The sequence below is a fragment of the Scomber scombrus genome, chromosome 24 (assembly GCF_963691925.1).
Source record: "Scomber scombrus chromosome 24, fScoSco1.1, whole genome shotgun sequence".
Taxonomy (NCBI): Eukaryota; Metazoa; Chordata; class Actinopteri; order Scombriformes; family Scombridae; genus Scomber; species Scomber scombrus.
The window spans coordinates 8,710,361-8,722,241 of NC_084993.1; the positions used below are offsets into that span (position 1 = coordinate 8,710,361).

Consider the following 11,881-nt stretch of genomic DNA (forward strand, 5'->3'; position numbering starts at 1 on the left):
ATTCCCTGGTTTCCTAGCAACCAACGCCATCCAAATAGAATGGCAAAATTTGTGCTTGCTGGTAAAGTTTGATTTTACATTTTATTATTAAGTATACATTTATAAACATCGCGTTATTATTATTGATTTCTACAATTGTCATCCTCTGCAGGTAAAACAAACTGCCCTCATTATGCCAAAGCGGAACTTTTAGCAGACAGTCTTCGAAGATCTCTGCCAAACTTCACGGTCCATAAGATCTCCATCCTGCCAGATGACTGGAAGGTAATCTGATCTTATTTTCTCCTGTCACAAATCATTCATGTATCATTCTCGTAATTTATGATGTTCTTTTAATAAGGAATGGCTGGAGGCAACTTGTGAAAGAAATGGCTGGAAACATGAGCATTCGCCTCTAATTTGGAGGGAGCTGGTAGATCAAGGAGGCAAAGGGATGCTTTTAGGAGGCTTCAGTGACTTCTTGGAGCATTGTCAGGTAGGCAGAAATATAACTGCATAATGTAACATACATTATACAGAGAAAACCAATTTATATCATCTGGTAATGTTGTCCACAATGTTTCTCAATAGACAGATCGTTTAGGTTTAGATACCCTGCAGACATAATCATGGATTAAGATTGTAGTCAGAAGAAATCTGGCTTTGTGAATAGATTGTTTGTTGATGCTACATTAAAAAAAAGACCATATTTTCTGTAATAGGGACCAAAACCTTATGAGCCTCCTGGATTAATAAGGAAAATTGTGTCCAAAAGTTAATTGAATGAGTACAGATATAAATTAATTTAAAAAAAACAACTAAATAAATAAACTCTGAATTCAAGATGAGGGTGACATTCCTATGCTTCACCTTCCAAACTTGCCTTTCTTCATATCAATGTTTGTGTAGGAATACTACAGCATCACATCAGACATGCCCACAAATATAATGCTGAGTGTTGCAGCAGAGAACCTGGAGACCAAGATCAACCTTATTATGGATGAGCAGCATCGTGTCAGTCATTTCCAACCACTACAGATATGGATCGGCAGGTGGGTCAGTCTACAAAAACATGAACCAAAGAAAAAACTTGTTTCCTCTTAAGGATTCATAGAAATGTTTCAAATCTTTAGTGGGTCAGCTACTTTAACAGATTGGTTGTTTTGTACCTGCTTAGTGCTCTCAGCCCAGCCTGCCACATCCTGATCCCCAATCTGCTCTCCACTGAGGTGTTCCCCCAAATTTCAGCAATCTGCCTCCATCTTCTGGATCTGGATGGGAATGAGGAGGGATTGCAGTGGCTGAAGATGGAGACGGAGGACCTGGCACTCCCTCTGCTCAATCAGGTACAGAATTTTTTTAAATTTATTTATTTATTTTTACAAAATGCTAATCGAGGAAGCATTTCAGAAAGAAATCAAAGCCACCTGACTGTATTTATGAACAGGTGGACATTCACACAGATCTGGAACAAGCCTTCCAAGAAGCAGATGTCATCCTTCTGCTGGATGAGTGGTGGTCTGATGATACAGAGAATGAGGATGAGGAAGAAAAGAAGAGGAAGATAAAGGAAATCTCAGACCTGTACACAGAGTACGGACGACTGATTGACGCAAGGGCCAAGAAGGAGGTGAAGGTGATCGTGTCCGGCAGCTCATTTGTCAACCTCAGGTGTTCGCTTCTCCTAAACAACGCAAGCTCCATCGACAGCCGCCGCTTTGTCACCATGGCGACTCAGCTGGAGAATGAAGCGAGGGCCATCATGGCAAAGAAGTTGAAAGTGAGGACTTCAGGTAGTTGTTGTAATTTCTGTCAACTTGGTGATTCATATTCACCTTTATTCCAGCTGTGTTTTTGCATCGTCTTCTTTTCATGCAAGATTAAGAACCTTTCCCTCTTCTTCTTCTTGTATTCCAGATATTACAGATGTCATTGTGTGGGGGAACATCAGTGGTAGTTTCTACATTGACCTGCAGAGGGCAAAAGTTTTCAACTATGATGGGCCAATCAAAGGACCACCTTTCTTTTCCCAACCGGTCCTACAGGTTTTCCATGACAGGTGTGTTACACAAAACAGGATCTTGATAAATAGGTATTTAGATAACAAGTCAAAGTATTCATAATTCTTTTATTCTTTAAGTTTTCATTCCATAGTGTGTTTTAAACTCTAGACTAATACGAGTTATTTCATTTTATATGCTTTACTTCTTCATTTCATTGGTTAACTCCACCCACCTGGCACTTAAGCAGGCTAAAACAAACATAATATGATAAGGTCTGGCTCTTGTCTACTGTCAAATTACAAAAGTGCCTCCCAACCATACTCTGCCATGATTTCAGTCAGTGCCAGTGTTGATTGCACAATAGCCTACATATGACCCAGCAATCTGACCACTCTGATAAAAAACATCCCACACTGGTATTTGCGTTAAAAGCCAATGATTTTCTTTCCCCTTCCAGGAAATGGCTGGAGACAGAGTTTCAAGACTTTGTACGCTGTCAGCGTGCAGCTGTGGTTTCCAAGACCTGCCAAGGAGCTGCCATGTCAGCCACCAACGGGATTCTCACTGTCCTAAAGGCTTGGAATGGCACCTCTAGTCCAGATGAGGTCCTCTCTCTGGGCGTGCTGTGCACAGGTTAAAACACAGAAAACACAATGAGGAGTGGGGAGTATGTACAGGGATGAGATTTTAAGTTTTGAGAAACGGTTTGAGCTTGAATTCATATCTATAAAACTCCTGATTAAACAGTGAAATGTGATTGTACTTTGCTACTTGTAGGCCACAACAATCTCCCAGATGGCGTTGTCCTTTCAGTTCCAGTAACCTTTTCAGATGGTAAGTGGTCGGTGCTGTTTGAAGCGACTGTTGGAGACGAGCTGAAGGAAAGACTCCAACTTTCTGCAAGTGAGCTCAGACAGGTATGCGTGTGTAGTTACAAAAATATTGTGCTCAACACATATTCTCATAGCTCTGTGTTAACACATTTAACATATGGTGTTATTCTTTCCCAGGAAAAAGAACTTGGATCAGAAAATGGCATGATTGTTATGAATGAAGAAGAAGAAACTTAGACATAAAAAAAAACTGCTTCTTGTTAAGATTTTCCTGTAAACTTAAAAGAAAAAAAATCACTTGCATATTGACAACGCTGACTATAACATAAAAGTTGCTTAAAATAATCAAAGGAAATAATGAGATAGATTTCAGTGCCACATCTCGTTTGTTTCAGTTTGTTCTTTTATTCTCTTACTTTCACATGTGGAGTTGCAGTTTTATTTTAAATTTTTCTCTTTTTTTTTAACCAGTTTAACGACAATAAATCTTTTTTTCCCGCTTCGTGAAACTCTTCCATAGCTGTTATATTTTCAGATGTAAAAGATCAAACTGAGTACTTTATGGAAAAAGGAGAAATTAGAAAATATATTCCTTTTTTAAAATTGTACAGTTCAGTAAGTGCTTTTTTTATATAGATCAAGAAGCAATATTTGAAGCATAAAACACACTACTACCATACACAAACTAGTCTGTTAATATCCTTCTCTAAATCTGATGTTATCACTTGCTACCCGTTTCCATTTACAGCTGGGTAGTTTTAAACATGAGGACAGTTAAAAACTTTTACTCCCCTTGTTGGAAAATCAATATTAAACCAACTGAATTTAATGGGCTCTTTTAAACAGAAACATTCAAATTGATTCTTTTTTTTTTCCTCACAAATTGTGCAGTACTTTGTCAGTCGACAAGGAGACCTTTAACAGAGTGCTGTTTTTTACATGCAGAATATACACGTTCCTTTTTAGCATTTCTACACTATACACAAGGAGGCATTGACTGAAAAAAACAAACAAAAAAAGGACAGATTAGTACAAATACAGTGCACTACGACAAGTCGGGATATGGACACATATTCTGCGATGGTATATTCAAATTTTGTACAACCCACCCCTGAGATTTGGATGCTGAGTGGCTTCCAAAAGCAAAACCTGCCTCCTCATATAGTCGAGCATAGTGCTAGATTTCTTGTCAATTTTTGCCATGTCAAAAGTTTTTCCATGAATCCTCAGCAGTGGCCAGATAAGTAATGTGTGTGATTAAAGTATTATGTCTCTTCAATAACTGCCAAAAAAACCCCAACCCCAAAAACAACTCCAATAAAATTAATGCTATTTTTGACAAATGCCCTTAAATAACGATCATGGTAAATACATGCTTGATTTTAATGGCATGCATGGACTTGTCGTGGCACAAACAAGGTTATTTGGTAAATATACATATCCCAGTGATGACTATACATGTACAAATAGTTTGGGTATAGACGGGCCTTTCTAACAAGAAGCCTGTTGGAGATCGAGAGTAAATTCAATTACATGATGTACGAAATGAAAACTCTACTCACAAATATGAACAAAAATGAGGCATCGATCACGTGAAGGAAAGTTGGGAAAGTTTCTTTTTTTATCGTGCCACACCAAAGTCACTTATGTGTATGTGTACTACTTGTCAACATCCAACAATGTCAAAGATTTTAATTTTCCATTTCCAGGCAACAAGTGAAAGACTAATGAATTAAGGATGAAGTGAAAGTCTAACTGGGAATATGTAACTACATTTTTAAACCTGGGTGTCCATGGTGTCAACTCTTACCATACAATCATTAAGGGCGACTGAAGGGATTAAAACTTTTCTTTGAACTCCCTGTCAGCACAACAATTAAATGTTATCAACTGACCGTTAAATTAAATAATTTATAGCATATATTAATAGTTATATTTTCCAACATCTCCCACTCTCCCCAACACCATCTGGATAAACATCTGCGTCTCTCTGAACACAAAGTGGAAGGGTTCAAATCAGAAAAGGTATCATTATTGTGACATGAGATTATACAGTGGGAGATCAGTTTGCTGAATGATCAAGCAAATGTTAATGCTAGATGATGGAGCTAAACTCAGAGCCCTGATATAAAATGCAATGCACAACCCCTGACAATAATGTCTCTTTAACTATTAACCCAACCTGACCCTGCCCTAAACCTGCTCTCATCAGGCCAGCAGGCAGTTTATACCACAAAGAAAACATCTGTTATAATTTGTGTGTTTAAGAATTCACATGAAGGCTGTTTCACTGATAATAACTGATGATCCTGATAATGTGATGGTCCTGGACTAGAAACATCTCAGGCACCAAGGCAGAGCACACTCATGTCATTTGAGGCTATGTGAAAACAGACCGCACATAGTTATCTCAACCATCTGCCACACAATCACCAACCAACAGTATTAAATGCTAAACTCTTTGATAAATGTTTTGTATATAGCAGTATGTATTTATGTATGCGTGTATATGTCATTCTAACGTACAAATAAAAACAAAAACAGTTGGAGATAGGGCAGGAGGGAGGGAAAGAGAGGAGGGGGGGGGCAACAGGGAAGCTATGACTGTGGTTGATGCAGAGGAGATGGGGGTGTGTCTGGAGCTCCTGAGGCTCCACCCACCACCTGTCTGTCAGAGCTGAAGTCCAGCCCCTCATCCAACTGCTCCAGTTCACTTTGGTCCAGAAGCTCAAAGTCCTCCTCCTCCTCGGTTGGAACTAGTGTGTCATCAGGCATCTCCTCGCCGCCGCCGCCGCTTTCTGTTGTTATCGCCTCGTCCAGGTCCTCGTCAGGCCCCAGCGCTCCTATTGTAGTAACTGTAGTGTTAGCAGTGGTGTCGGTGGTTGGTTGAGTGGAGGTCTCCAGAGCGCTCGGCGGGGTTTCGGTGGGGAGGAACTCAGCCAGGGTGGGCTCCTCGCTGGCCTCGCTAGAGCGCAGCAGGGCTGACAGAGTGTTCTGAACCACGGCCGAGATAGCCGTGCTCACTATCTCCTCGCTCAAGGCCTCCAAAGACTGCTGTGCACCGTGGGCTACCTCAGCTTCCTTCCCGTCTCCCCCCTGCCTCCCCGCTTCCTCACCTGCGCATGGCACAGGCAACAAGCTCGCCTCGCCCCCAGGTGGTCGTCCATGTCCGTTGAAGTGTGTGTTCACAAAGTGGAGCGGGGATGCGAGGTGCTGGATGAGGAGGCTGGCGGGGCTCAACGGTTCCCCTTCTGATGCAGCACTAGCCTGGGCTCCGTCTCCCTGGGTGGGACCTCGCAGAGGAAAGTGGAGCAGGTTGTGCTCGATGGATGGGAACTCCTCAACTGAGGGGAACTCAGGGAGATCCCGCAGGTAAGCCTCCTCTGGGTCACTGTGTAAACTCTGCTGGTCCAGATCTGTGAAGGAGGTGACAGAGCAAAAAAAAACAAACTCTGTTGAGTTTTTTGTGTCCAAAAATAGGACAGAAATCGGAAGAAATGACCCATTTATTATTTAAGAAAGTACGGTACTTAATGTCAAATATGCAGTAAAAGCTGCTCCTTCTGCTTGAGTTCGGACTTAAAGTGGAAATGAAGCAAATGAATTTCAAAACGCTGAAAGCTAAAACACCAGTTTTGTGTTGGCACACTAGGTTTTGTATTCCTATTTGCTCCAGCGCTGAAACCATTCCAACCTTTGACCAGCCGCCCAAGCAAAGACGCCATTTCTTCATTGGCAAAAATCCAAGTGTCACATTGACGCATTGAGTGATATTTACCTTCAGAGACGTCCGTGAGTTGAGGAGTGGTGGCTCTGGACACGGAGAACCCTCCACTCTCTAAGATGGAAGCCTCCTCGTCAGACAACTCGGAATCTGTGATAGCCATCGCCAGGGCCGTGGTCTTCACATCCACCTGAGTGACAAAACCACGTTGTTATAGTCGCTTCACCGCACAATAGAAGAATGGTTGTGAGATGATGACGTTAAATCTCTTGCCAATTAATATTATCTTTTTCATACTCCTATTGAAGATGAAAGAAATTTGTGGTATGCTTTGAGTTTAAAAAAAAAAGCCTTAAAAAATGTGTAAGTATAAAACAAACTTTGGGGTCAAGAGTCCATCATTGTGTGTATTGACACATGAACCAACATAGTGCAAAGGATGAATCACAGCAGTTAATCAGGCTGACTGAATACCTAACATAACATCAACATCATAAATTACTGAATGGGATGATGCAGTACTTGAAAGATGTTCCTTGATCCATTTAGCTCAGACAAATCTACTCCATTCCCACATTCATAAAGGCTGAGACTCAACTCATTCTCCACATCACATACTGTACCTGCTCCCAACTCCACTGCTGCTACACACACAATAGTCTACTCTATATTAAATGAACGCGGGTTGAGTTTTTCATACCGTCGGGGCGAAACAGGACAGCTCCTCCTCACTCTCGCTCTCCGTTTCTGCTCTTGGCTCGTCCCCTTCTTCCATCTCTTTCTTCACCTCTATTAAAAAAAACACACACACACACACACACACTAAGGAATGAGCTACGGTACATACAGTAGTTGAAACATGGGATATAGATACAAATGTAATCAGAGGAACTTCTAATCACACTTTCTTGATATTAAATACTGTTTCATTTACACAATTGCATAACAGGTGGTGTTACAATGGCTGTTATTCTTTCAGTTTGTGCATGAGGTTAGGTATCAGCAGGAGGGGAATGAAGGGTGATCTACATCAATTCAAAAGTCAAGCTCCTCCCCCTCCTCCTCGAGTCTTGTGTAAATGTTAAAAACACAACGCGTTAAGGCTGCAGCGGTTTCACCTAAAGCAACGCACACATCAATGAGGCCTAAATCTATGAGGAGGTGTAACAGCGGCACTCACTCCTCTTGTCGTGCTTGCGGTGTTCGGTATCTCCCTTCATGCTGTAGTCCAGTTTCATCAGGATTGGCTCCAAGCCGGTGTACATCCGCTGGATCAGTTCGTGGTACACCACCAGCGGCCACAGCAGCACACTCAGGACTGAACAGGCACACAGACAAAACATGGATAACTTTAAAAGGCTGCTTTTATTCTTCAAAGGTGTCAAAAGTGAGATGCAGTCAAGCATAAAAGGCTGATTTTGTAATAAGGATCCAGTTATGTGATCTGTGAATGAGGTGTGAAGAGATACATTTACAGCTGATGTAAAAATATCCATGTGTGGCAAACTATTAAAATACAACCATGACCTATTACATAAACATGATGCTGCACTAAAAGGATTCCTGATCATTAGTAAGTAAGTAACAACGATGCAAAACCACAATAAAACTTAATTACTCTGTTGATTGCTATTGTAATCACACATCCAGTGTGAAGTCAGAACATAATAAGAGAATGTGGCTCACCTATAATATAGGAGATCATGATTCCTGGAACATAATGTCCGACCACGGCAAGCACAAAACAGCCGCTGCACATCATCGCACAGAACTGGGAAACAGACCACATGAGCAGAATTAGTTTACTATACTTTCAACGGGAACAAGAGCAGGAAGTGACACAGTATCACCGCTGCAGGTGTGCAGCTGAGATCAGACAGCTGGCATTGTGCCTTGAAGATTTCCATACTTTACATGGTTTTTAGTCTGCCGGTTAAGTAAACACAATCTTTTTTGTCATTGAGTCAGCAAAAATGTTGAAAATGTGGACTTTTACATGTTGCATTCTGCAATGCTTTCCGTCGATAAATGGCACAAGGCTGATTAAAACAAATCTGGATCTGTGGGGGAATTATTTGCATTCCCCTGGTCATTCTCTTGTCATCTTCTATCCTGGGAGCAGTAGGTCAGTAGAGGTTAGCTGGTCTACGCAGCTGTCTTGATAAGGCTGGCTGTGTCCTATGGCAACCAAGGTCAGGTGGAGATATGCTGTGCTTTGTGCAGACGGTCAGACTGGTCTCCTCTTAAAATGGATTGCATGTTACCTGTGTACAGTCTACGTGACTTCAGTTACCGTTAGTCAGCATAATTGTGCTGACTAACGGTAAAGAACAACCTTATTTGGGAGGTAGTAAGTGTTTAAATACTCTTGTCTGGAAGTAGAGAGTAGTGTTTTCAGTTGTAATGTAACTCTGTTGTCCTTGATCAAGCTTACATAAATGTACCAATTAACCAGCTCTCAATCAGTTCCTTCACATTAATGTTAACAGAATTATCCACTACCAGGCTTTTAGAATAAACCCATTTCTTGTAACAGATTTAACCAAAACATTTAGGGTGTTTGAACCTTCTGACACTGTTTTTAAGTTCACAATATTCATGATACCTACACATCATCCTGAGTCAAAAGTGCCATACCTTGCCGTGGTTCTGCTGTTTGTACTGCAGCATCTCCTCCAGGTACAGACAGCAGGTCAGGTAGCTCTCAGCCAGGTGGTGGCTGAGCTCAGGAATACTGAGCAATCGCTGCTCCCCACTCATTGTTTCACTGCATGCAAACGAGAAAATAAACACACAAACACAGGAAGTGGGTGACAAAATCAGTGCTTGTAAAAAAGCTAAAACCTGTACTTAAAGTGCTTCACTATGACCAGAAATGTTTTGTGAGAGATAGCACGGGATTGTATGTTCATGTTATGACAGTGGAGGGAGTGAGACACACATGACAGACTGAACCAGACTGGTGACCTGCAATAAGTTATGATGACATCATGGTGTGAAATGTAAGGCAAATGTCATAAACAAAGAGAGCAAATTCAGGTACTTTTCCATTCACATCAATATTACTTCAGGAAATGATGACACAAGTGTCAAGTCATAGAGAAGATTACTGTACAGTATGTAATCTGTTTATCATGTACACACTACACACCTTTGTACTGGGGGAGCCTCAGCATGTTGAACTGCAATAGGGGAAAAATACACAATTAAAAATACATAATGTATTATAAAAGTTCCTGATTTAAAACATGATGATTTATGGGCTTTTCTGGTGTCATGCGTGTGAATATTTTAATGTGTCTCCACTGAAAGATCATCAACACATAGAACGTAAATCCTCACACAGTCGTACCAGGCGTCTCCATCCAGTGAAGTCACCGTGTTAAACAAATATAGATTTTAATTGGCACAGCAACAGTTACAGAGAAACAGAGAAGTTTCAAATTACACAAAGGCCTGGGCTCACCAGTAATGATGGGCAACTTTGGCTTCCATCTCTCCAGTAGCATAAGCCCCAACAGGGACACACTCAACATGAACAGAGGCCGCAGGGAGGTGGAGGACAGCAGCCTGTGGGAGACACACACATACATGTTATTTTTATACATACATTTAGTAAACATGTATATAATCTCACTTCTACATCAGCCTATCACATCTGTTAATGGGCCTTCTTTGCAGGGTTAGGGTTGGAAAGTCACAATCTGTCACTGACAGCTGATCAACAAGGCCTGAGCCACTCAGCATGACATGAGTGTTTGTTAGGATTGGACTTTGGCTAACCATTTTAACAGCGCCACACATTGTATTTACAGAAATGCTTTAATGGCGTGCAAGCAAAGTTAGCATTAGCCTCAAGACGTGGGATTAGCTAATTTATCCTGACATTCACTCGTTAATATCCTCGGCTGCGAGCTAAATGATGCACCACACCACCTTAGTGAGCTGTCAGAGAGGTGATAAAACTGAGAAAAAGTCGCTACCAGAATAATGTGTTGAGTGTCAAGGCGACAGAGATGCTGTACAACGGCCTCTCCCACACCAGCAGCCTCTGCATCCACAGCAGCGGGAGCTCGTACTGCGCCAGCCAGCCCTGGAGACGCTCTCGCAGGAGGACGAGCTCCGGGTTTCCGTCCCCGCAGGCCTGCTCCGAGGTACCGGCTGGGAACAGAGCCTCCAGGCCGACCGAAGAGGAGGTAACCGAGGGGCGTCTTCTGGCCTCCTCTCCGCTCGCCATGTTGGTTTTCCCCCACTTTGTTATGTTGTTTTGGAGATCACGGGGTGTGTGGGAGAGATCAGCGTCAAGTTTGAAGGACTGTAAAAAAAAAACACCGCTTCCGGATACAACTTTCAAAATAAAAGAAGCGGCCTAATTTGACAATTAATAATAATGATAATAATAATGATGATGATAATAATAATAATACCGTTTATTTATATGATATTATTATGTAGATGTATATATATCAAATATAAAAAGAACAAAATATAGAATATAATGCCAGATACACACACATAAGATCAAACATTTTCTCCAAAGTAAAAAATGCTGGTTGTGTAAAAATCAAATACGCTTTAAAGGACCAGTGTGTAGGATTTAGTGATATCTAGTATTGAAATTTCAGATTGTTATAAACAGAATTGGTTTGTCTGTTCTGGGCTACTGTTTTTTCTTTAAAAAAAAATAAATACAATTCTGATCTGACAAAGATCAAAAAGTAACTTACATAAGAGTCCTTCAACAGATACATATTTATACGCACACACACACACACACACACACACACACACACACACACACACACACACACACACACACACACACACACACACACACACACACACACACACACATATAAATATATATATTCATTAAAACAAATATAAAATAAATGACAGTATATTATAAAATAAACCAACAAATAAAGATTATCTGAAAGCCTTATGATAAAAGTGAGTTTGCTATAGATTGTACAACAATCTGAACACAATCTCTTGGACTTTATTTTCTGATGTTTTACAGACCAAATGATTACTTGATAAACTAGAAAAAAAAATCAACAGATTAATCAATATGAAAATAAGCACTGATTACCTAGTTGCCTTTGAAATAAGAACAATTGAATGTGCACATGTGTCGACGAGTTCAAGTACTGTGAAAATGAAAGACATACAATAAAATTACTTAGTATATTTAGCATGTATTCATGGTTAATGCAGGTTATCAGACATGGACATGGACACTTTTATGTCCTGTAAAGTCATTGCAAATGTAACATCAATTTCCGGGTTTGTTCGTGATCATTTTTGGCAACTTGACGTAAAAATGACACAGATGGGCG

At 40.8% G+C, this 11,881-nt stretch overlaps 2 protein-coding genes across 2 annotated transcripts; one reads left to right on the plus strand and one right to left on the minus strand.

Annotated features, from left to right (window-relative positions):
• The first annotated feature begins 39 nt into the window (after nucleotides 1–39).
• Nucleotides 40–3,108, plus strand: mdh1b (malate dehydrogenase 1B, NAD (soluble)). The gene is made up of 10 exons (XM_062414700.1): nucleotides 40–61; nucleotides 152–264; nucleotides 341–475; nucleotides 889–1,031; nucleotides 1,157–1,325; nucleotides 1,427–1,772; nucleotides 1,897–2,038; nucleotides 2,440–2,615; nucleotides 2,760–2,899; nucleotides 2,993–3,108. Exons 1-10 carry the CDS (start codon nucleotides 40–42, stop codon nucleotides 3,050–3,052), a joined length of 1,446 nt encoding a protein of 481 aa, XP_062270684.1. The 3' UTR covers nucleotides 3,053–3,108.
• Nucleotides 3,109–3,197: 89 nt separating this feature from the next.
• On the minus strand, nucleotides 3,198–10,902 carry retreg2 (reticulophagy regulator family member 2). The gene is made up of 9 exons (XM_062414699.1): nucleotides 10,523–10,902; nucleotides 10,006–10,109; nucleotides 9,691–9,721; nucleotides 9,177–9,306; nucleotides 8,226–8,310; nucleotides 7,720–7,857; nucleotides 7,240–7,328; nucleotides 6,594–6,729; nucleotides 3,198–6,231 (listed from the first exon to the last, which is right to left on the minus strand). The coding sequence occupies exons 1-9, from the start codon at nucleotides 10,774–10,776 to the stop codon at nucleotides 5,414–5,416; spliced, it is 1,785 nt and encodes a 594-aa protein (XP_062270683.1). The 5' UTR covers nucleotides 10,777–10,902; the 3' UTR covers nucleotides 3,198–5,413.
• Between the last annotated feature and the right edge of the window lie 979 nt (nucleotides 10,903–11,881).